At 40.6% G+C, this 26,462-nt stretch overlaps 1 protein-coding gene across 2 annotated transcripts in view; it reads left to right on the top strand.

The window, feature by feature from the left end:
• Positions 1-14,778, top strand: part of LOC132855952 (A disintegrin and metalloproteinase with thrombospondin motifs 2-like) — a 151,597-nt gene extending 136,819 nt beyond the window's left edge. For both annotated transcript variants that reach the window (XM_060885252.1, XM_060885253.1), the window contains 10 exons: positions 3,370-3,503; positions 3,588-3,708; positions 3,810-3,890; positions 4,000-4,163; positions 5,038-5,203; positions 5,366-5,498; positions 6,019-6,226; positions 6,763-6,892; positions 8,929-9,018; positions 12,234-14,778. In XM_060885252.1, coding sequence (XP_060741235.1) covers positions 3,370-3,503; positions 3,588-3,708; positions 3,810-3,890; positions 4,000-4,163; positions 5,038-5,203; positions 5,366-5,498; positions 6,019-6,226; positions 6,763-6,892; positions 8,929-9,018; positions 12,234-13,234 — 2,228 coding nt within the window. In that variant the 3' untranslated portion in view covers positions 13,235-14,778. The remainder of the gene's footprint in view (positions 1-3,369; positions 3,504-3,587; positions 3,709-3,809; positions 3,891-3,999; positions 4,164-5,037; positions 5,204-5,365; positions 5,499-6,018; positions 6,227-6,762; positions 6,893-8,928; positions 9,019-12,233) is intronic.
• Positions 14,779-26,462: the final 11,684 nt, after the last annotated feature.

Below are 26,462 nucleotides of genomic sequence, written 5' to 3'. Positions count from 1 at the left end.
AATATTGTCACATTACAGCTGCCAGCTCTATTGCCTCCTTTTGTCTTTCATCGATGTCTTCTGTGAGCTTGAGTTCCTTCGAGCATCTTCTGTGGAGTGTAATCTCCACAGAACCGTTAACTCCTCAGCTGTGAGCCTGGATCTCACAAGAATGACAGGAAACAGCCAAAGTGGATCTTAGCTAAGTAGGGACTTTTGGAGTTGTAGAGATTTGACAGCAAAACAGAACAATGTATGTAGAGTTCTATGCCTGGATTATTATTTATCCCTGAGCCCAGTTTTCTAGCTCAAATGCATCTGGTAGGATTTAGTAAAGTGATATTGATTTGATGCAGAGCTCAAGTGATGCTGACAAGCCTCAGAAATATTCGAGTTACTTATTCTTTTTTTTTTATGTCTCCAGTGTTTTCATCATTATTAACCGTTCTGATATACAAGACGCTATGTTATTTTGATAACATGCTGTTGAGCTGTAAAGATTTGCCAGTTTCAATCAGTGCACCAGACACAATATTTACGATGCAGCTGCAGCAATTAAAAACTCTGTTTATCAGTCGGAAAGTATTTCGCTCTCCCTCTCTTCTCCTGCCTCCTTTGCGGCTGTCAGTGCAAGTGACAGAGGCTTTATGGTTTGTCAGAAGCGCTTCTGAACATCGTCGGCTGGGAACGCCGCGTGTGAGAAGGAAGTACGCTTTTGCAAGATGGATCGCGTCTTTATAATAACGAGCAGCTTGTTGTAATACAAAAAGAGACACTTGTGAGGGGACAACAATTTATAGCTGCTGTAATATAAGTGATGACAGGAACGAATTTGTTTTGCTGCCGTCGACATCTCGTTCGTTCATTCATCTTCTACCGCTTATCCGAACTACCTCGGGTCACGGGGAGCCTGTGCCTATCTCAGGCGTCATCGGGCATCAAGGCAGGATACGCCCTGGACGGAGTGCCAACCCATCGCAGGGCACACACACACACTCTCATTCACTCACGCACTCACACACTAGGGACAATTTTCCAGAGATGCCAATCAACCTACCATGCATGTCTTTGGACCGGGGGAGGAAACCGGAGTACACAGAGGAAACCCCCGAGGCACGGGGAGAACATGCAAACTCCACACACACAAGGCGGAGGCGGGAATCGAACCCCCAACCCTGGAGGTGTGAGGCGAACGTGTTAACCTTTAATAAATAAACATTTGCCGGCGTTGCCGGTTTTTTGTGGTACTCGATGGATAACAAATTTGACGTGTTATTGGAAATTATTGGAAATGAATCAACTTTGTTCAAATAACATGACACAAACCCACCTTTAATTATTTTCCCACCAACATGTCTTCATGTCCTGCTTCCATCAACTTTCTCCACAAGCTTGAGCATCTCGAACAGGCTGTGCCTGGAGTATTTGTTATCACCACAGAACTAGTAACTCCTCAGCTGCGAGCCTTGATCTTATGATCGCAGCATGAACAGCCAAACTGGATCTTAACTAAGCTGGGACTTTTGGGGTCTTACAGACTTGATGTCAAATCAATAACAGATGAATGGATTTTAGAAGCAACTCGGTTCCATGTATGTTAGCAAATCTACAGGGTTTGCCTCCTCTTGTGTCCATGATTTGCAGCCTGTAAACACCAAAGACGCACATAACGTTATGAGAACCTTATATGTGAGTATTTGGCATGGATGGGGCGAGAAAAAAAACAAGCATGTGTTTGTTCACATGGTTCACTCAGGCGTCATCGGGCATCAAGGCAGGATACACCCTGGACGGAGTGCCAACCCATCACAGGGCACACACACACTCTCTCATTCACTCACGCACTCACACACTACGGACACACACATCTTTTCCAGAGATGCCAATCAACCTACCATGCATGTCTTTGGACCGGGGGAGGAAACCGGAGTACCCGGAGGAAACCCCCGAGGCACGGGGAGAACATGCAAACTCCACACACACAAGGTGGAGGCGGGAATCGAACCCCCAACCCTGGAGGTGTGAGGCGAACGTGCTAACCACTAAGCCACCGTGCCCCCATATTTTATTTAAATTTATTTTATTTAGTTAGTTTTTAATAAAAATTTAATTCTAATATTATGATGCTCTTGTAACATTAAAATAAACCGTGTTTAATTTTTTTTTCGCTCAAAATATGCCTCATAACCGCCGACTTGCGAAATCCGACACACAGAAGCAGACGCATTTTTGGTTCGCTGCAGCTGGCAAGTTAAAATTTTGATGTCATGAATACGGAGAGGACTCGATTAGACATTGGACATTTTATTTGAAAGTAAACTTCAACCCAGCGTCTTTTTTGTTAAGGTTAGTTCAAACTGTTCAAAATATTTTTGTTCTATTTTGCAGAAATAGAATTTCGTTTACTCGGTAGCAGTTCATTGATTTCATTAATGCAACACACTACAGTTTTTTCTATACTTTCCATAAAGGTAAAAAACTGTATATGCGGCTGTTATCTTCATCTTAGATGTCAAAAGGGTCTTGTGGCTCCCTGTGTTTTTTTTCTGTGGGGTCCAAATGGCTCTTTGAGTGTTTAAGGTTGCCAACCCTTGTCCTAGCCAGTCATCTTCCAGGATAAATACCGTAGGTAGTGGTGACTAATCACTATATACACTATTCTTTTGTTGTGCTGAATGAAGATCGCTGACTTGAGACCTCACGCTAAAAGAGAAAGAGCTCCTAGTGAAGCAGGCGTTGTCTTTTGACTTGTCAGTTCCACTGAAAGGGGCGTGGCCTGTGTGACTTGCCAGTTCCATGGAAGGAGACATAGATTTTATGACATGTCAGGTATGATCTCTGTTCCTGTCAGTACAAGTAAAAGAGGTATGGATCATGTATCTGTTGTTGTTTTCTTATTTCCATCATATAATCTGAATATATGATTCGGCACAGTTGTTAAGCCAGATGCTCTGATGCAATCCTCCATTTTTATCTGGGCTTGTGACCAGCAATGAGTGCATTGACATTGTGGTGAAGTCGTAGCCTAATGGTTAGAGAGTTTGACTCCTAACCCTAAGGTTGTGGGTTCGAGTCTCCGGCCGGCAATACCACGAATGAGGTGCCCTTGAACAAGGCACCGAACCCCCAACTGCTCTCCGGGCGCCGCAGCATAAATGGCTGCCCACTGCCCCGGGTGTGTGTTCACGGTGTGTGTGTGTTCACTGCTGTGTGTGTGCACTTTGGATGGGTTAAATGCAGAGAACGAATTCTGAGTATGGATCACCGTACTTAGCCGTATGTCACGTCACGTCACTTTCATTTTATCTGTCAGGGCAGTGTAAAAGGTAGTGGTCTTAATCAATTTAAAGCTAATACTCTCTGTCAAATATTCTTTTTCATTTTCTGTAGCTAAGCAGCGCTGCACCTTGTACTGCCAGTCCAAAGAGACACGTGTGGTGGTGAACATGCAGGAGCTGGTGGAACCGGGCAGCCGCTGCTCCTACAAAGACCCCTACAGCGTCTGTGTATATGGCGAGTGCGAGGTGAGCCTGTTGTGTACCATGTGTGTACTCGTAGGTGTGTGGGTTTTGTAGTGATTTGCTATTGATATTTCTCTGTATTTTCAGAAATTGGGCTGTGAGAACGTGGTGGGTTCACCGCTCCAGGAGGACAAGTGCGGTGTGTGTGGGGGGGATGGAACCAGATGCAAGACTCACAGGTTCAACTTCACCTTCACTGATAAGAAAGGTAGGCTTTAATTTAACCAAGTGCCAATAAATTAGAGAGGTTATTGTGTTTTTGCAACTAAAACATGCAACAAAAATAAGTTTTGTGTCTTGGCCTTATAGGTGTTATTAAAGTGCTTGAAATTCCTAGAGGAGCGAGGCATCTGCTTATCCAGGAACTCAACGGAACTGCTAATATTTTGGGTAATTTAAAGAATTTCCTCATGTAGGAATTTGGAAACTAACTAATTAATTGCACGCAAAGTGTGATATGGATTTTATTTTGTGTTTATTTTATTGTATGTTTGCGTAGCTGTGAAAAACAAAGCAACCGGCGATTTCTTCCTGAACTCTCATGGAGATTACCCAGAAACCCGTTCGGTCATTGAGAAAGGGCTGGAATGGCAGTACGAGAACAAGAATTACAAAGACAGCATTCAGACCAACGGACCTCTGAAGAACGATGTCGTTATCATGGTAAGCACACTTTATTATACGGTGTTAAATAAACTCAATCGCCTTCTAGAGCTACGTGCATGCCCTAAAGATTTACACTTTCTTAAAAACACTGGATAATCTTACCTGGCTATGGTGGACATGCAGATTAAAAGTAAAAGTGTCACTCAAGGTTTACTCACGATTAGCCCCACCTACTTTGCAGAACATTTACGGCATTCGGTAAACGCCCTCATCCAGAGCGACTTATATTTTATCACATTTTATACAACTGAGCAATTGAGGGGGGGCACGGTGGCTTAGTGGTTAGCATGTTCACCTCACACCTCCAGGGTTGGGGGTTCGATTCCCGCCTCCGCCTTGTGTGTGTGGAGTTTGCATGTTCCCTATGCCTCGGGGGTTTCCTCCGGGTACTCCGGTTTCCTCCCCCGGTGCAAAGACATGCATGGTAGGTTGATTGGCATCTCTGGAAAATTGTCCGTAGTGTGTGAGTGCGTGAGTGAATGAGAGTGTGTGTGTGTGCCCTGCGATGGGTTGGCACTCCGTCCAGTGTGTATCCTGCCTTGATGCCCGATGACGCCTGAGATAGGCACAGGCTCCCCGTGACCCGAGGTAGTTTGGATAAGCGGTAGAAAATGAATGAATGAATGAGCAATTGAGGGTTAAGGGCCTTGCTCAAGGGCCCAGTGGTGGCAGCTTGGTTGACCTGGGATTTGAACTCACAACCTTCTAATCAGTACTTCAACACCTTGACCACTAGGGTACAACATCCCCTTTACATTAAAATGGGAGGGATTCTGGATAAAAGAAAAAGAACCCGTCACTGCATCAGGAAGGTCACTTTCTAACAAGTCTAGGCTCTGTTTTCTAACATGTTCATACATTTGTCGGTCAGATCCGGATGCATAGTTCAGCAAAGGCGAAGGTTTCAGTCAAATACATTACCGACTTTGATCAACTGAGCGACAGAGCCAACGAGAACAACATGGTGCCTGACAATGCAGTGCCCTACTCCTGGGTGGTTAAGAAGTGGACTCCCTGCTCCAAGACCTGCGGGACAGGTATCGCATCTTAACAGCATACGAGTGTGTATTGGGTTGTTCTATAAGGATAAGAAAAGTAGAGAAAGAGAATTTTAACGTGTGAGTGTGTTTAGCTTAGCATGCAGGTAGTGCATAATAAACAGCTCTATGTTTGTGTGTGTTCTCATTTTTGTGTGTAAGGTACACAGATGACACGCTATGGTTGCCGTAAGAACGCTGAGATGAGGCTGGTGCACAGGCGCTTCTGTGAGAAAATCAAAAAGCCTTCTGTCATTTTCAGGGACTGCTATCTACGAGAATGCGCTCAGCCCATGTACGTAAGTTTGTGTGTGTTTGTGTGTGTGTATTATTACTAGGGTATAGTAGGGTATTAGGATATTATTATTATTATTATTATTATTATTATTATTATTATTATTATTATTATTATTATTATTATATATGCTTATGTACAAAAGAGTAGGCAAATGTACTTTTTATCCATTTCTATTTACATTTAATGATGTTAGCCCTTATAACATATAAACAATCATCAATCATCGTTTTTCCTCTGAATATAAGTTAAAACATTTTTTTAATTGTTTTCGTGTTACTGAGAAATCATCCAGACAAACTTGCACCTTTATCTCTCTGATTATTACGTAATTATTATGTAAGGCATGGAACTGTCAGAGCTGATGTCAGAGCTTTTATATGGATTGTGATAACCATAATGCTGCCAAATGCTGTAAATGTAATGTAATGTAATGTGATAACTGTTTTCTATAATAAATACCGTGTGTGTGTGTGTGTGTGTGTGTGTGTGTGTGTGTGTGTTTGTATGTGTTCTGTAGCTGGGTGAGTGGGGATTGGGGTGAGTGCAGTAAGTCCTGTGGTAGATTTGGGACTCAGACACGCTCAGTGCGCTGCGTTCAGCCGCTCAGTGATGGAAAGTTCAAGTCGATCCGGAGTCGATACTGCAGCGATGAACGTCCTGAGGCGAGACGCGACTGCAACCGCATGCTCTGTCCTGCTGAGTGGAAACTAGGGCCATGGTCACAGGTACGATTTTTATGAACACACAAACACATATTATTTCAATCATGGTGTTCAATAAGCTTTTGAAATCTGTCTTTCGCTTTAGCTCAGACAAAACAAAAAGAAATCGGTTGGATTTTATATTATAGATCAGACATATTGAAGTAAAATTTGAAAAGGTTCAGCTATATAAAATTCTACATTCTTTGCAAAGGTCAAAATAAGAAGCTAACATAACTGAGCTACCTTGTAATGCTTTAAGTAACTACCTTATGATAAGGTAATAATAAGTAACACACACACACACACACACACACATACATTACAGTGTTTGTTTTGTTTCGCACCAGTGCTTCGTGTTACTGTTTTCGATTAGTCACAGAAATTGGTTTTTTAAACTTAAAGAATTTTTAGCAAAATAATTAAATAATTAAATGAAGTAATTCACTGAATTCAGGAGTTACTGAATTATAGCCTGTTATAAACAATTCATATTCAGAGGTGTGTGTGTGTGTGTGTGTGTGGGTGTGTGTGTGTGGGTGTTTTAATCGTACCTCTAGTGTTCGGTGACATGCGGCAAAGGGACTCAAGAGAGGCAGGTGCTCTGTCATACTCGTGACAATACCATCGGACTGTGTTTGGAATCCAAACCTCTGGCACTGAGATCCTGCAGCATGGACCCATGCCCAAGTGAGTCCACACTTCCTCTTATACACACTACAAAGGAAAGAGGTTTTTTTTTTGTTTGTTTTTTAAATCAAAACCACAGGAAAAAAAACTCCATCCGCATGAGGTCTGTGTTTGTCATGTAAAGCAGATGAAGCATACAGTATCTGTAAATTATAGAAATCATCAAATAGAAAGAAGAACATAATTAGCATTTATCTACAGCAAGCGTAGGTATTTCCACAGGCTCTGCTAGTTAGCTAGTTAGCATAAACTGTAGTGACAGGATAGGTTTTCAAACCTTTAAATATTCACCATTTTCAATGGTAATTAATGTAGCTGGCTAATACGAGTATTTAACCCCGAGACAGGACAGAAATTATAAATACTATTCTTAAGCTTACAAAACCTAAATGTAAGTAAAAGGATGTAAGTGCGGAAAGAAGCTCAGCTTTAAGACAACAAAGACCATTTTCACCTGAACAAAACACAATTTCAACACCAAGCGGTTTAAGGAACAGACAGAAAAAACCTGAAAACAAAACTGACACAAGCAATCGGTCATTACACTTTCCAAACACAACCAGATTCCAAAGGTATCAAAGGTAAAGGAGCCCTGTGTGACACATACCCACAAAGACCAGAGATAAATAATCATGTAATTTTCAAGCAAATCTTTAATGTAACTAGAGTTAGACAGGTAGCTAAAGTGAGCTAAAGGATTTCTGTAACCTGTGACATGAGTTTTGAGGAGTTTGTTTAAGAAGGTTTATAGATTTATAAATAGATATTGCTAAAGCTAGCTAGTTAGCAAATATCCCTTCTGAGTCTGGTTCCTCTCTAGGTTTCTTTCTCATATCATCTCAGGGAGTTTTCCTTGCCTTCATCGCCTCTGGCTTGATCATTAGGAATAGATGTTAGAGATATCTAAAATTTTATTTCTATTCTTATGTAAAGCTGCTTTCAGACCATGTGAATTGTTAACAGCTCTATACAAATAAATGAAATTGAATTGAAACATGAACATGACATTTCTGAGATCATTTGATAATTTACTACTTACTCTAGCCAACTTGCTAACTTGACAGAATGTCTGAGGAGGTTGTTATACAAGATAATTACGATATATTTATATAATTATGTATATTATTAGTATATAGTATATTATAGTATATTATAGTAGTATAGTATAGTATATAGTATATTATTAAATATAATTATAATAATACAAACGATACCATAAACTTCACAACTAATGCTAGCTAGGTGATAAGCTAACTTGACTTTCCCAAGGATATATTTGTGAATGGTTGTGTTTGTGTGCTAATATAAGACAATGTGGGGTTTTAAGTCATATTCTTTCTATGTGGCTAGTTCTCGGTTGCAAAAAGGAGCTCATCTGACAGGATTTTCAGTTTATTTTTTGATAATTTGAGAGCATTTTTATGTTGAGTTTTAATGTTTATTATTATTTTTACTACTTACAATAGGCAACTGCCTAATAAGTCGACAGAATTACTGAGGTGATATATTTCTGAATCTTCAGAATTGTTCCTGGTAATTCTAACTAGTTGGGTAATATGAGCTAGCATGACAGGATTTCTGAGATTTATGAGTTGTATTCCTAACTATGCATAATCCCTATGGCTAAGAGTAACTAACAGGCTAATATGGGCTAATGTGAACTAACCTAGGATTTTGGAAGGATTTCTAAATCATTTTGCTAATAATTCTATACTTTAATGCTAAGCCAAGCTAACAGATAGAAACATGACAGATTTCTGAAGGGATTTAAAGTCATATTTATAATTTTTATCATTTTATTTCTAGCTAAGTAACAACAGTTAATGTGACAGGATTGTCTTTTTTATAGCTATTTATCTAAGCTGTTTTTCAGTTATTTGTCTGTGTGACATTGATAAGCTTTAAAGTTCAGATAGAAAAACTGAAGGAAAAAATGTAATTGTGTGACAACATACATTTGTGTTCTCTCTCTCTCTCTCTCTCTCTCTCTCTCTCTCTCTCTCTCTCTCTCTCTCTCTCTCTCACTCTTGTTTTAGAGGGCATGTCGGACTTCAATAAGCACGGCAACTTCCTGATTCAGTGGCTGTCGCGTCATGACCCTAAATACCCGGTGCAGAGGTTCTCAAGTAAAGCATCCCTGTCAAGCCAAGCCATGCCACTTTTCTCTCTCTCCTCTTTGGGCTGGAATGTTGCTCTCTCTCTCTCCTTCGCTCTGCTGGGCAAACTTCCCTGATCAGCCCACAGCACCAATGCTCTATCGCTTCTCTTTTCCCGGGTGGTAGTCCTATTTCTCCGGGCATCTCTGACAAGGGGCAATTTCTCTGTTTCTCTCTCTCTCTCTCTCTCTCTCTCTCTCTCTCTCCTTTGTGGAGCTCTATGTTGTGAACGCTGGCCAGTCAGAAATTGTGCACAAATCTATCCAAAAAAAAAAAAAATTGTGAACGAAAAGTTTGTCAGGAGAAGGGGGGTGGGGTTTGCGGTTTGATCTGCACCCTGAGAGGTCAGTTGATGATGCTGAGGATTATTTGGGATGGAGCTGCCCGTTTGCGAGGTGCTCCTTTGCCATCGGCTACATTTGACGGCGTCCATGTTGAAGTGCCGCCCGAGGTGCAGGTGTGTGAGGAAACATATAACTAAAGCTTTATTGTGAGTGTGAACTTGTCACAATGGAGTTAAAAAAAAAAAAAAAAAAAAAAAAGAACTTGCTAACTGCTCATTTCATATCCTAGACCATTTTCAGACTAACAAACAGGAACAGAGATATATGATATATGATTTATACGAACCTGTAAACTTGGGAAGTACTGTTGAAGCGCTGGGATACATGCTGGCATCTGATGGTGTACATGAGGTGGAATCTCCAGGTGAAAAAAAATAAATAAATAAAAAACACAGGGTCGCTTTATGGCACATGATTGAACACCACACCACCTCATCATCCATCCTCTTTGACTGTTAAAGATAATATTCAATAAATGCAGCTTATTTGTGCTTGCTATGTTTATATATATATATATATATATATATATATATATATATATATATATATATATATATATATATATATATATAATTTGTACTTATACATACTTATATGAATTACATATATTAATAACATAATTAATAATTTGTTTCATAAATAAGCTGTAGCTTATTTGCCTACCCTTTTGACTGCTATCAATCACTTTAATCCTTGACTGTTATGTGTAATTTTTAAAATTTTACATAAAATACAGAGCTAGAAGAATTTAATAACAGATGTAAAGTGTTTCTGGGGGAAAAGGGTAGATCTATATTATGCAGGACATGCTCAGCCAGTTGCCTCTCCATTTTTACAATTTTTTAAATGATTTATTTATTTTAAAGAGAATCAAAATCAGATTTTTTTTTTTTCTTTGTTGTTGTTCTAATTCCGTTCTTTATCTTGCCGAGACCGTTCTTTAGATGGGGCCCATTTCACAAGCCTCACACGCCATTGACATCGATGAGAATGCGTCATGTTTTCGACACGAGTGTATCCGTCACGTGTGCGACTGTGTGTTTCTGATGGACTCACGAAAGAATGTGATCCATGAAAATACCTCATACACCTTCATCTTCACTTCATTTCTTGAGACACTGAGCGTGAGAACAATGCCTTATACTGGATTTGAATGTATCGGCATTTCTTTCTGCGAAAGTACGGCTTCACTCATAGAACTCGTTTCGTATTGTATCGTATTGTATCGTAACAAACACACAGAACCAGAGGCAGCTTCTACCAAACATTACAGAACCAAGCAAACCGAGATAACATAACACACTCCCTAAAACGCCGGCTACCCAGTGGGTTCGGGAGGAAGGGGAAAGGTAGAAAAAAGTGACACTTGGCCTCTCTTTATCACTTCAGACGTGTTATTGTATTGTGAAACACACATTTCTGTCGTGACTATGTAGCGAGCTATCCGAAGTTTTGTGCTAAAAAGCCGTGCGGCGAACGTGGGGCAAAGCCAGACCTCGCAGTGCGATATTGTAAATAAACATTGGTGTTGACTGTATTTAATAAAGTTTATGACTGTTAACTCTTTACTTCTCAGAAAAAAAAAGTTAATATTATATCCTATGAGTAACTGTTGGGTTACTTCAATCAGCCTGCTGCGTCTTGGCTGGCTAATGTGGGGAAAACATTCAGATGGACTTTACGTGCACTGCGTCTATATGCACTTTGATTTATCAGGGAAACTTTATTAATGTTTTGTAAATGTTTAATATATACATATATATATATAAATATATACATATATATGACACTTACACGTGCCATGCCAGTTTTTACATCGTCATCGAAATCCTGTATTTTATTTAACCAATGACCGATTGATTTATTTTTGTGACTATTTGATTTACCAATGGATTGACTGGTCTCAAAGTAATGAAGTGTTTTACCAAAGTTACTGTGAACTTGTACCTTTCGATACAGTCAATTTATTTTTCTTAAGAGAACAACTCTATATCTATATATTTAATGGGCCGGGAAGTGCATCTCATTGTTTCAGTTTCTGTCATGAACAACTGCAAAAGTAGGAATAAAAATGTGTTCTGAAAAAGACAATACGTTTGGCCTTTCTGTGTCTGTGTTTCTTACAGATTAGGATGAGTTTAGACCTAAACGTGTAGTATTTCCATTTCATTTCTTGCTAGAATCGCCAAGAGTTTTATCCGTCATGCCTTTTTTTTCCTCTAGCACTTACTGCAAAAGAAGCAAACATGAAAACGAATGCAGGAAATACCTCACACATATCCGGACAAATTTGGCCCTTGGGTTCTTAATTAAGAGCAATCAAGTCATCTGACATTGTTAAGGATTTTCTAAGGATTCATCTGAAAATCTGAAGTTAAATAAATGCCTTCACAAACACAGAGCGACACAATCATTTCAAATAGAAATACAAAAAATAATTAAATCATTTCTCTTGTTTATTTTTAATACGTTGTTTCTCCACATACCTCCAGATTTATATAGAACTCATTTACATGATGAACAAGAATACATTTTTTTTGTTTGGCAGTCTGACGAAAACGACGGCAAAATAATCTGAATGTCAAGGCATCTACACAACTACAAGGCTAAGATAGATGAGGACATGCAATCTAGTGACTAAAGAATGTATTAAAAATGCCAAGCAAATTCTACTGATACTGTATTAGCTGTTTTCCTTTATTGCTGAATAAACTGTCTCCTATTCTGTTCCTTTTCTGCTTGTGCATACACCGACACGTTTTCTTGCATTTAAATATACATTATGCATTACATTACGTTACGTTACGTTCTTTACATTATCTTCACTTTGTTGTGTTATAGGCTCCCGGTGTCGTACTGACCGCTCTATGTTGTGCAAGATGGCGATGCTCCAGCAATATTGCATGATACCTGCGTTCCAGCGCATCTGCTGCAAATCCTGCAGCGCTGACAACACGACGAGCATCGCTGTCGCTACACCGACGGGGTTGACTCTAACTACGTCAGAAGTAAGCACGATAAGCCAAGGTTTCACTGTGAACACCACAAGTCCTCCATTGGGAAGAAGTATCACAGAAGGCATTGCATATACAGAATATAACCCCTGGGAATATACGATCCTGACAACAGGCACTAAGGTTGAAGCTACGACTCCAAGCGTAATGCACATAAACACAGCAAGCAGCTTCTTCGCAGAGCCAAACACACCAACGCCGGTCGCCATGACAACCCAGACTACAAGCGGTAACGTCACCTTGTCGGTTATAGATGTTACGATACACAACGCTGATACAGATAACAATAGCGTCAATGGACTGGATGAGTTACACGTCACTACGGTAACTAGCCCCACTGCTGACCCTGATCAATCCCAATTCGAAAGAGATGCCAATCGTGAAAATGTGGGAACGCTGATCCAAACCAGTGGGGATGATGAGTTAACCACTTCAGGCTGGCATGAGAGTGAAACAGTCACTAATATCAGCATGGCTCTAATATTAACAACACTAATGCCATCTTTTGAAGAAACATCAAACCCTAACGGAAGTATTGAACAATTAACATCATCCATGATCATGTCAACCACAGCGACAACGACCACTTCATCACCGACGATACACAAGGTGACAACAACCAGGCCAACCAACAAAGAGGAGGAAAACAATGCCATTGAGGTCCATTACCAAATTCCTGGTGTGGATATTGAGTTCCCTGAGAACAACATCATTCCCAGAAGAGGACGCGTCTTCCTACGGGAACGAACGCGCAACAAACGGATCCAGGAGCTTCTGGAAGAAAAAAGGAACTTTTTACGCCGAATGAAACGAGCTCAGGGCTTTTAAAGCTTGCTTTCTCTTATAGAGAGACATAAATATCAATGCTACTTTTAACTCCACACAATATTTTGGTGCTTGGGTCAAGAACTGGAAAAGCATACTGTACTATATGTGCTTCCCGTATTACAGAGCAAACTGAACATTGTGGAGACAAAAACCACTAGCAAATGTTTGCACAGTAGCTTTGAGCACAAGGAAACCCATTTTTTTGGAATGGGCTACAAAATCAGAGGTCATACTGTAGGTTTGAGTGAGATCTCTAATCTAATTTTTCTTTGCATGCCACATCTAGAAGGCATGTTAACACGTAAAGCTATGAGTAATAAAACTACACTATATGGGCCATAACAACCAAATCTGGTTCTTCCTTAAACTGTTGCCACTAAACTGGACACACAAACGTATAAAATGTCTGTAGTCTGTAGCCTTAAACTTCCCCTTCACTGGAACTAAGAAGCCTGAACATGAGCTCCAGGAACACATGGTGTGTTAAGGTAGGACTTGAAGAACCTTTGGAATAAACTGGAACTCCCCAGACCCTCTAAATGATCTCTAATCCCTACAGCCACACTCGGAAAATCTTCCTCCCCGGAATATCGACGCTTAATCTTAACTTTCTGTTAATCTGGTCATGTGTCTACAAATTTTTGACCAGATAGTCACTGGATGTCAACAGGATGTCAACAGGACAGGACAAGTTGAGAATATTTCTAAGATTAAATGGATGTAATTATGGTTTGGATACAATTGACATGACCAGTGCATTGAAACAGGCTGATAATTGTAATGATAAGATTTAAATTATTAATATAAACTTTTTTATGGTCAGTTATGATTTCCAGCACATAAAGTAAACATTTTGTCCCCTCTGGCTTTGCTTCATTGGCTCATATGCAGCAAGTTGAACTCTAACCACACACACACCACATCTCTCATACACACTTTACGCCATTACACCGAACACTGAATTTAGTTTGCCGATATACACAAAAATCGTGGTGGCTAATTGGCTAAGGTGTTGGTCTACCAATTGGAAGGTTGTGAGTTCAGATCCACCAAGCTCTCATCCACCAAGCTCTAATCTCCTCTCCTCTCTTCTCTATTCTTTTCTTCTCCTCTCCTCCTCTCATCTCATCTCATCTCATCTTTTCTCCCCCCTCTCTTCTCATCTCATCTCTTCTCTTCTCCTCTCTTTTCCTTTCTTCTCCCCTCATCTCTTCTCCTCTCCTCTCTTCTCCTCTCATCTCATCTTTTCTCCTCTCCTCTCTTCTCCTCTCATCTCCTCTCTTTTCCTCTCTTCTCTCCTACTCTCTTCTCCTCTCCTCTTCTCCTCTCTTCCTCTCCTCTCCTCTCTTCTCATCCTCTCTTCTTCTCTCCTCTCCTCCTCTCCTCCTCTCCTCTCCTCTCATCCTCTCTTCTTCTCTCCACCTCTCCTCTCCTCTCCTCCTCTATTCTCCTCTCTTCCTCTCTTTTCCTCTCTTCTCTCCTCCTCTCTTCTCCTCTCCTCTCTTCTCATCCTCTCTTCTTCTCTCCTCTTCTCCTCCTCTCTTCTCCTCTCCTCTTCTCCTCTCTTCCTCTCCTCTCCTCCTCTCTTCTCCTCTCTTCCTCTCCTCCTCTCTTCCTCTCCTCTTCTCCTCTCTTCCTCTCCTCTTCTCTCCTCTCCTCTCCTCTCCTCTCCTCTCCTCTCATCCTCTCTTCTACTCTCCTCTTCTCCTCTCGTTTTCTCCTCTTCTCTCCACTCCTCCTCTCTTCTCCTCTCTTCCTCTCCTCTCCTCTCCTCCTCTCCTCTCCTCCTTTCTTCTCCTCTCCTCTCCTCTCCTCACCTCTCCTCTCCTCTCCTCTCATCCTCTCTTCTTCTCTGCTCCTCTCCTCTCCTCCTCCCTTCTCCTCTCTTCCTCTCCTCCTCTCTTCCTCTCCTCTCATCCTCTCTTCTTCTCTCCTCTTCTCCTCTCTTTTTCTCCTCTTCTCTCCACTCCTCCTCTCTTCTCCTCTCCTCTTCTCCTCTCTTCCTCTCCTCTCCTCTCCTCCTCTCCTCTCCTCCTTTCTTCTCCTCTCCTCTCCTCTCCTCTCCTCTCCTCACTTCTCCTCCTCTCTTCTGAGGAGGCCCCTGAGCAAGGCCTCTCAATTGCTCAGGTTTATAATGAGTTAAATAATACATAAGGATGTCTGTCAAATGCCTTCAAGGTAAATTTTTCTAGAAACATATTTAGTTGAAAAGTCTTTAGTAATTACAGATAAAATTGGGCAAGGATATTAAGTGTAATACACACGTTTGGTCACACCGTCCTGGTCAATTAGGGAATTCAGGAATTTTCACACCCAAAGCAAGACCTAAACCTCATTTAATGAACATATGTTTGTGAAAATGGTGAATATTCAGTTTGTTTCATTCCAATTCCAATTTATTCTAAATGTAAAAGAACCGTGAGTGTGTCGTGGTTTATTCTTGGTTTATCTATTGGTCATAAAAATCAGGGATTCACCATTTTTTATTATGGGTTTATCTCTTATTGGCCTGTTCGACATGCACGCAATATCATTCGTGACACCCGTCACTGATTTTTGTATATATTATTTGTGGAATGCAGGAAAAAATATATCAGAAAAAAATGTATATTCTGCTAAATAAAGTATTATTTAAAAGCATGATATTGATTTTGACTCAGTTTCTGCTGGAGGTTTTTTTTGTTACTACACGATCGCTGCCACTGGATGGAGTCGACGTCCAGTTAATAGAGCGAAAGGAACGTGAAGGTTTCCTTTCACCGTATAAGTGGAGATGTTGTGTTCATGGTGAACTGTAAGTTATTTACAAAATGTAATGTTCTATTTCTCCTTGGGATGTTCGGGGTGTGAAGTTTTTTTGTTCAGGTTGATGGTCCCTCGTTTTAGATATCGTCTGAAAGGAAAAACGAGGGTGTGTGAAGCTTATTCCAGTACCAAAGCAGTAACGTATCATTTAGATCTCAGGGACAGACAGACAATCACTATAAAGTTAATAATATGAGCTGATATGTGGTGATGTTGTCCTGATCTATGGGTTATTATGGCTGGTTAAACTCAAGGACAAGACTTTCTGTAGAAACAGGAAACCAGCTTGTACAATAACCTTTTCTTTTGTATTTGTCTTTTTTGTCTGTCCCCTTATTCATTCTCTCTCTCTCTCTCTCTCTCTCTCTCTCTCTCTCTCTCTCTCTCTCTCTCTCTCTCTCTCTCTCTCTTCAAAATTGCTTTCTTCACCCATCTCTCTCTTGCTCTCATTTTGTCCCTCTCACACTTTCATTTTCATCCTTTCATCTTTTTCTTTCTCTCTTCTTGTGCATTGTTCAATTCTACCACACACTTCACCTCTCTCTCTCTCTCTCTCTCTCTCTCTCTCTCTCTCTCTCTCTCTCTCTCTCTCTCTCTCTCTCTCTCTCTCTCTCTCTCTCTCTCTCTCTCTATCTCTCATTCTCTCTCTCTCTCTCTCTCTCTCTCTCTCTCTCTCTCTCTCTCTCTCTCTCTCTCTCTCCCTACTCTTAACTCATTCACTCTGTATTTCTGCTTGACTTTCTCTTTCTCTCTCTCTCTCTCTCTCTCTCTCTCTCTCTCTCTCTCTCTCTCTCTCTCTCTCTCTCTCTCCCTCCTCTTAACTCATTCACTCTGTATTTCTGCTTGACTTTCTCTCTCTCTCTCTCTCTCTCTCTCTCTCTCTCTCTCTCTCTCTCTCTCTCTCTCTCTCTCATTCTCTCCCTCTCTCTCTCTCTCTCTCTCTCTCTCTCTCTCTCTCCCTCCTCTTAACTCATTCACTCTGTATTTCTGCTTGACTTTCTTTCTCTCTTTCTCCCTAACTCTCTCTCTCTCTCTCTCTCTCTCTCTCTCTCCCTCCTCTTAACTCATTCACTCTGTATTTCTGCTTGACTTTCTCTCTCTCTCTCTCTCTCTCTCTCTCTCTCTCTCTCTCTCTCTCTCTCTCTCTCTCTCTCATTCTCTCTCTCTCTCTCTCTCTCTCTCTCTCTCTCTCTCTCTCTCTCCCTCCTCTTAACTCATTCACTCTGTATTTCTGCTTGACTTTCTCTCTCTCTCTCTCTCTCTCTCTCTCTCTCTCTCTCTCTCTCTCTCTCTCTCTCTCTCTCCCTCCTCTTAACTCATTCACTCTGTATTTCTGCTTGACTTTCTCTCTCTCTCTCTCTCTCCCTCCCTCTCTCTCTCTCTCTCTCTCTCCCTCTCTCTCTCCCTCCCTCTCCCTCTCTCTCTCTCTCTCTCTCTCTCTCTCTCTCTCTCTCTCTCTCTCTCTCTCTCTCTCTCTCTCTCTCTCTCTCTCTCTCTCTCTCTCCCTCTCCCTCCCTCTCCCTCTCCCTCTGCAGTTTGTGTTGCATACTTCAGCACTTTTTCTCGACGCAGAACTAAAATGGCGTTAAATGGAATATTTTTATCTTTTCTTTTCCCCTCATTGATGTTCAGTAAATGGTTGAGACGTTTTCAGGGGTTTTGACTGAATGGGTAATTTGATTAAATGCCTTTCATCAGTACAATTATACTTTGATCATTTAGTGCTCTGGGACTTGTGACAGCTTTCACATCTTATATTCTTCACATTGCCCTCTGATTGGTCTCACCAGATATTTCGTTCAGGATTTTTTTCTTCTGCCGTCTCGACTCGTTTCTAAAAAGAAGCCAAAGGGAGTTTGAGCTTCAGACATAAGACACAAGAAGTTCAAGTCCAAATCTAAAATCTGAGAGTGTTAAGGAGAGAGAGAGTGTGTTAGGGAGAAAGAGAGAAAGAGAAAGTCAAGCAGAAATACAGAGTGAATGAGTTAAGAAGAGAGAGAGAGAGAGAGAGAGAGAGAGAGAGAGAGAGAGTTAGGGAGAAAGAGAGAAAGAGAAAGTCCAGCAGAAATACAGAGTGAATGAGTTAAGAAGAGAGAGAGAGAGAGAGAGAGAGAGAGAGAGAGAGAGAGAGAGAGAGAGAGAGTTAGGGAGAAAGAGAGAAAGAGAAAGTCCAGCAGAAATACAGAGTGAATGAGTTAAGAAGAGAGAGAGAGAGAGAGAGAGAGAGAGAGAGAGAGAGAGAGAGAGAGAGAGAGAGAGAGAGTTAGGGAGAAAGAGAGAAAGAGAAAGTCCAGCAGAAATACAGAGTGAATGAGTTAAGAGGAGGGAGAGAGAGAGAGAGAGAGAGAGAGAGAGAGAGAGAGAGAGAGAGAGAGAGAGAGAGAGAGAGAGAAAGTCAAGCAGAAATACAGAGTGAATGAGTTAAGAGGAGGGAGAGAGAGAGAGAGAGAGAGAGAGAGAGAGAGAGAGAGAGAGAGAGAGAGAGATAGGGAGAAAGAGAGAAACAAAGTCAAGCAGAAATACAGAGTGAATGAGTTAAGAGGAGGGAGAGAGAGAGAGAGAGAGAGAGAGAGAGAGAGAGAGGTGAAGTGTGTGGTAGAATTGAACAATGCACAAGAAGAGAGAAAGAAATGAAAAATGAAAGTGTGAGAGGGACAAAATGAGAGCAAGAGAGATGGGTGAAGAAAGCAATTTTGAAGAGAGAGAGAGAGAGAGAGAGAGAGAGAGAGAGAGAGAGAGAGAGAGAGAGAGAGAGAGAGAGCGAGTACAAGTCTAAATGGAGAAAAGCAGTGAGAGAGATGAAGAAAGCAAGATGATGCAAATAAGGTAATGAAGAAAGCAATAGAAATAAAGAGAAATGAGAAAAAGAGGAAAAAAGAAGATTGAAAACAACAAGGAGAACGAGGGAGTGAGAGCAGGAGAGAAATGTGAGGGATGAAGAAAGAAAAAAAATATAGATGAAGAAAGTTGAATGAAAATACTGAAAGAGAGGGAGGTAAAGGAAGATAGATGTACGAGAGAGATCAAGAAAGAAGGAGAAAGTATGTGAATGGAGAGACAGAAAGTGAAAGGAATAAAGAAAGCACAAGAAGAGGGAGAAAGAGAGAGATGAAAGCAAGAAAACAAAAGATGCAAAGTGGGAGAGAGAGGGAGAGAGAGACAGATGAAGAACGCAAAAGATAGATGAAGGCAGTAAGATGAAAATTATTATAAGGAAAGAAAGGGAGAGAGAGAGAGAGAGAGATGAAAGCAAGAGAGAGACGGAGAAAGCGCTAGAATGCAAACGTATAGACAGAGAAAGAGAGATAAAGAACGCAAACAAAGAGGGAGATGAAAGTAAGAAAGAGAAGTAGAAAAGATGAGGGAAAGAACAATGTGAAGAGTGAGTGCATGAGTCAGAGATGAAGAGAGAGAGAGAGAGAGAGAGAGAGAGAGATTGATTTGACTTCTAAAGGGTTTTATCTTTATTCAGGTAGAAAAATGAAACTGAGAGGTTCTGCTTGTTGGTGTGTGAAGCTTATCTACACACACACACGCACACACACACACACACACACACACGCACACACACACACACACACACACACACACACACACACACACGCATACACACACACACACACACACACACACCATTGCACAGTATAATATTTCAGTTATTTTAATATATTTCTGTATAGTTACTGCAACGGTATGTCTAATAAACTTCAAATGAATTTAGAAATATGATCAGAAGTATTGGCACCTTTTAAAAAAATGTACATGAAATGAATAATACTGTATATGCACACATTCAAATAGCCCTGAGCCTCTTCATCGAATAACCTGCAATATATATATTATATTATACTAAATATTTTACTTTCTGGTTCCTTCTATCATGGATAAAGTTCTATTAGCTTTGGTTAATTAGCTGGTTTATTTAATAACCATCATCTGCACTTGCATCCACCTATTTTGGAGTTGTTCCAGGTATAAGCATGTCAATGATGTTCACATTAAAATGTTCTATCTATCTATCTATCTATCTATCTATCTATCTATCTATCTATCTATCTATCTATCTAATGTAGAAATCTCTGATATAATTTTGAAAGGAGATTCTTCATGAGGATTGTAGAAAACTCTCTCTCTCTCACTCTCTCTCTCACTCTCTCTCTCTCTCTCTCTCTCTCTCTCTCTCTCTGTCTCTCTCTCGGCAAACAGAGGAGAGGTTGGAAAAGGACTCGAGTCGATGCACACACACGAGATACAGTAGTTCGGGTCTTCTCGGGTCCGTTTGGTAAAAACACATTCATTTTAAAATACCCGAGACCCGCTGGCGCTATTATTATACCAGACCCGTGTCCGAGGCACACGTGAAACTTTTACACCCGAACCCACTCGGGTCTCGGGTCGGACCTCGGGTTTTCGGATCTAAGTGGGCCCGTGAAGACCTCTACAAGGGTATATAGAGTTAGTGAGACATAAGGAACAGGGGTGCGGAGGGAGAACAGAATAAACCAAGCCCTTGACATTTACAGTATTTTGTAGATGTTCTTATCCAGAGCAACTTATATTTTTATACAACTGTGCAGAGGCCCAGCGGCAACTTGGTGAACCTGCACAGGGACTTCTTTTCAATTCGATTCAATTAAAATTTATTAGGATAGCACTTTTAACTGTGGACATTGTCTTAAAGCAGCTTTACAGAGCATAAGAAATAACGCATAGTACAAAAAGGTTAGCATTATCAAAAAGGTTATACAAAGATTTAATCAAATATTTAAGATTAATATTAGACTTCTATTTAAATGTGTTCGTATTTGTCACTAATGAACAAGTCTGAGGTGACTGAGGTGACTGTGGTGAGGAAAAACTCCCTTAGATGGAAGAGGAAGAAACCTTGAGAGGAACCAGACTCAAAAGTGAACCTCATCCTCATTTGGGTGACACTAGAGGGTGTGAATATAAACTGTTATAAACACCGTTACAACCGATTAACTAAGACACATCTCCATTTTAGACAGTTTCGCCCATGTAACCTTTTAAAATCTTTTCTAATTATGCTTTTAATCGACTTATTTGTCGAGTAAAAGGACATCCACCTCTGTCTGAATGCACGTTATTATAAAATATTAGTATTCTCTCCCACACGTCCCAGTGACAGTAGCTATGCTTCAGAACGTAGATGATTTCACTTCACGGTTCTCTCATTATTTTTTCACTCTCTCGCTAATTATCTCCAACATAACATTTGTGATAATTACATTTTCTCATAAAAAAAAAAAAAAAGATGAAGAATTAGGAATAATAAAGCTTGAGAAGGTTTTTACTAACAGAGATGCTTTCTGGATGAGGTAGAAGGTGCAATGGGTTTATGTAAAAGATGTTTTTTTTTTTTTAAAGCAGTGCATAACAACTTTAAGTCATTCTACAGATATGAATCAATTAACATGTAGAAATAAAAAATGTTTTACTGTTTCTTGCGATGATTTTCTGGCTTGATTTTCAAGTCTGATCTAAAATGATTCAGGGCTCATCTATTAAAAATTAATAGTAAATAATTCTCATTTGTGGTGGGGGCAACGGTGGCTTAGTGGTTAGAACGTTTGCCTCACACCTCCAGGTTGGGGGTTTGATTCCCAACTCCACCTTGTGTGTGTGGAGTTTGCATGTTCTCCCCGTGCCTCGGGGGTTTCCTCCGGGTACTCCGGTTTCCTCCCCCGGTCCAAAGACATGCATGGTAGGTTGATTGGCATCTCTGGAAAATTGTCCGTAGTGTGTGATTGCGTGAGTGAATGAGAGTGTGTGTGTGTGCCCTGTGATGGGTTGGCACTCCGTCCAGGGTGTATCCTGCCTTGATGCCCGATGACGCCTGAGATAGGCACAGGCTCCCCGTGACCCGAGGTAGTTCGGATAAGCGGTAGAAGATGAGTGAGAGTGAGTGAGTGTTTCTTGCGATGTATTGCTCCTCTATAATCACAAAATGTCTTTCACACCTTACCATTAATCCAAATGATCTGAACAGCTTTGTTCGCAAAACAGAGGCTGAACTGGTGAAACTGGTAGATCATCTTGCCAATTAGTAGAAACATAGAGAGGATATTTTTAAGAAAATCCTAAAACAGGAAGCCTTGAGTCTTAGTGGCCAACACTGTAAGGATCCTGAGGCATCTAGAGATGTACCGGCTCCAGTTGTGTTCCACATCATGAGGATTTCGGACCTTCGGTGAGAAGATACCAACTCCATGTGGTCTTTGAAGATGACAACCTTCTAATCAATACACAATTATCAGACTGTAGAAAGGACATTATTCATAATAGTTTATAATCACACCCTCCAGTGTCACCCAAATGAGGATGAGGTTCACTTTTGAGTCTGGTTCCTCTCAAGGTTTCTTCCTCTTCCATCTAAGGGTGTTTCTCCTCACCACAGTCACCTCAGTCACCTCAGGCATGTTCATTAGGGATAAATACAAACACATTTAAATATAAGTCTAAGATTAATCTTGAACTTTAATTTTAAAATGTTTCTACTATATTTGTTATGGTCTGTAAACAGTCAGTGCTACACAAATAAAATTGTATTGAATTGATCAAAGACGATCTATCATTTGACCAGCTTCACCTTTTCAGCAGCATTATACAGTACAAGCCACATTCTGTTTTGTTTATTAGCAAAGTCTAGAGAAATTAGAACAGAATGTAGGATTAAAATTCCAGAATCTATTTTTAATACAGGACATTGCATTTTCTCTCAGTGTTGTCATAAGTCACACTGCTCCAGCTTCACTTTGCATATTTCATTCAGAATACCGAGTGTCCTTTTTCTATGAATAGAAATTTCTTTTCTCCTCCAGTAGTGATTGTAATTTCTTGCCATTATGTGTTGTCTTGATACTATCTGCTCCTGCTGGAGATTTCCTAGGATCAGTTTGTGCACCTAAGGGGGCACGGTGGCTTAGTGGTTAGCACGTTCGCCTCACACCTCCAGGGTTGGGGGTTTGATTCCCGCCTCCACCTTGTGTGTGTGGAGTTTGCATGTTCTCCCCGTGCCTCGGGGGTTTTCTCTGGGTACTACGGTTTCCTCCCCCGGTCCAAAGACATGCATGGTAGGTTGATTGGCATCTCTGGAAAATTGTCCGTAGTGTGTGATTGCGTGAGTGAATGAGAGTGTGTGTGTGTGTGTGCCCTGTGATGGGTTGGCACTCCTTCCAGGGTGTATCCTGCCTTGATGCCCGATGGCTCACCGTGACCCGAGGTAGTTCGGATAAGCATTAGAAAATGAAAATGAATGAATGAGTTCGTGCACCTTACTCCAGAAACTGGGATCTGGTGGCTTCATACACTGGTCTGGTGTGTTTGTGCTCTAAGACCGAGTAATACATTTGTCCGGATGTTCGATTATTTTTTAACAGTTTTCATTGTTTCGGCCCTGACATACTTTCAGCTTTCATCCAACTTCCTCTACAATGTACTGTTGTTTTTATGTAGCTTGGTACTTCATTTTATTTTGGTAGAGATATAACCATGAACAGATTATTTGGAATGATCTGATAAAGTGTTTTAAACAGATTTCGCACTTATTTTGAGAAAGCTTGCTTGAGATTATGGGTGTGTGTTGGGATATTTGTTCCACAGTATACATTAGAAAGATATTGTTATTCAGGTAATCACAAGCAATCAGCCAGATTTGACCCGAAAATTTAAAAAAAATTTAAAAGCCATCAAAAAAAATTCTGAAAAATTTGACATAAATTTACCAGAAAACCCAAGATGTTTTTGAGAAAAAAAAACACCAAACATTTTAGAAAATAAATGACAAAAAAAAATAAAAATGAAAAGTGACAAAAGGTTTTAAAAATAGATTTAAAAAAGACCAAAAAAAAAAAACTAAAGTAAAAACATATAAAAAAAAAAGATATAAAGAAAACATAAATAAATGTTAAATATTTAATGCAGCTTGGTTGGGTAACTTGGGCTACTCCACAGATATCTGTCTTTGACCATCCATTTTCTGATCCATTTTCTGGCTTGTAAAATCCTGCGAATTAGACATAGTTTGACGTTGCAAGAATCTTTCATTATTTTTACCATATTTGTTGTATTTCAGCGTACGTCTTTCATTAAACTCTTTAGACATTGTTCTAGACCAGTGTTACTCATTGCGCGGCTCGCGATTCCTCCTGCGGCTCGCCAAGCTTTAATATGCGGCTCGCATGGCAGTAAATAATACGATGATAGGATGGATCATGTGGTTAAAATTTATTTTTCATTTAAATAACATTAAAAACAATCAGGGAAGCATAGAAAAACGAATGTGCTCTATTACAAATAATAATATATATTTATAAATATTATTTGACTCGTCACTGACTCACTTCGTTCTGCGCAGTAGCCAGTTTTTGGCGGCCTGCCAGAAGCTAGTTTGCGTTTCATGCTAGTTAACAACTTGTGTTTACTGTACACACACGGACTAAAAAATGGATCGATTTCTTATCAAACAATCCCGCACACAAAATGAACAGCAACAAAGTAATGTGACAGTGACAAAAAGAGGTAACTGATGGGTAGCATGCATCATCCGCAACTCGAGTAATTATTGTATTGCAATATTGTACATTGTATTTAAGCAGATAAGCTATTTAAGAGTCCTATTGACTTTGTCCTATCAGTGTGGCTCACATGAAAAAAAGTGAAGACCATTGTTCTAGACCGATGACAGACTTTTGACGTGCTTCCACCGAGGCACGTCTGGCATGCCTTTCATAAATGTTTCCCCATCTTGCACTGCTTTTCTTCATGTTTACTGAATAATTTTAGTTCATTTTTGCTTAGTGTATGAATAAATGTTGTCTTTTTACTTAAGTAATAATGTCAGCCATCTTGCTTCAGGATTTAAGCGCGTCCTCGAGCTTTCCACTACTCCGATTTCAACACCTTCAAAACCTTCAATCTGCCTTCTCACATGTCTAAAACCTCAGATGATTTTTCTCACTTCCTTTTATATTTTATTACTTTTTACTTTATTTATTTAGTTTATTTATTCATGTGACAGCTGGCAGCAAAGCAGGGACACCTGGATGTTCCAGGCTTCTGTTAAAGGCAAAAGTAAAGGATCTTTTGAAGATAACTCAAATTTTCTGGCGTGTCTAAGGGGTTTAAGACGTCCGCAAAAAAAAAAAAAAAAAAAAAAAAAAAAAATATGTTTAATATCCACCCAAAAAGACCATCTGTGTCCATGTTTGGAATTTTTTCACAAGATAGAAACACACATGAAACGCCCAAACCTTGTTCTCAGTTCTCTTTCAAGTGTCAAGTTGGTTGTTTTCAACCTGTCTGTCCTTATAATCTGAAGAAAGTGGCTGTCTCTGTTCGAGCAAAACGGTTATCACAAACTTGATTTATTTTACTAGAGTTTAATCAAGACTTCACAGACACCACGTCCATGTCTAGGAGGACCGCGGCAAAGCCGAGCTGATCGCTTTAATTAAACACTCGCGGTTTTATTCGTCGGCGTGTATCGTCAGTACCTGCTTTATTCTGCTCAGGGTGAATCTGTAAGGAATACACCATTGTTTTGTACACCATTGTATTGCAAGCTATCATGCACGCTCATACTCACATTTAACTCCTCATATCACAGGCCAAAATAGGGAATTTGTTCCTGATTTGTTGTACAGTACGCTCCACAACGGTGGTTAATATGAGGCTTATACAAACCTAGACGCTCACGGCTTTAAGAATTTGTATTATATTCTAGGAGCAATATATTCAGAGAGTATTCGTAGAATAAACAAATACGGGGCACACAAATGTATCTATCTCCAAAAGTAAATGGTGATATCGAACCCATTTCTGCTGTCTGTGATCCCCCAAATGCTTCCTCATAAGCATCTCGAATTCTGTGTTTAAATTTAAATTCGGGGCACGGTGGCTTAGTGGTTAGCACGTTCGCCTCACACCTCCAGGGTTGGGGGTTCGATTCCCGCCTCCTCCTTGTGTGTGTGGAGTTTCTCGTGCCTCGGGGGTGTCCTCAGGGTACTCCGGTTTCCTCCCCCTGTCCCCCGCATTAATTTTCTACCACTTATCCGAACTTCTCGGGTCACGGGGAGCCTGTGCCTATCTCAGGCGTCATCGGGCATCAAGGCAGGATACACCCTGGACGGAGTGCCAACCCATCACAGGGCACACACACACACTCTCATTCACTCACGCGATCACACACTACGAACAATTTTCCAGAGATGCCAATCAACCTACCATGCATGTCTTTGGACCGGGGGAGGAAACCGGAGTACCCGGAGGAAACCCCCGAGGCACGGGGAGAACATGCAAACTCCACACACACAAGGCGTAGTCGGGAATCGAACCCCGACCCTGCAGGTGTGAGGTAAACGTGCTAACCACTAAGCCACCGTGCCCTCCTGGAACACCACTG

This window comes from Tachysurus vachellii, chromosome 13 (genome assembly GCF_030014155.1).
Source record: "Tachysurus vachellii isolate PV-2020 chromosome 13, HZAU_Pvac_v1, whole genome shotgun sequence".
NCBI classification, from domain to species: Eukaryota; Metazoa; Chordata; class Actinopteri; order Siluriformes; family Bagridae; genus Tachysurus; species Tachysurus vachellii.
Note: the sequence above shows the minus strand (reverse complement) of the source record. Positions and strands in the feature narration are given on the sequence as shown.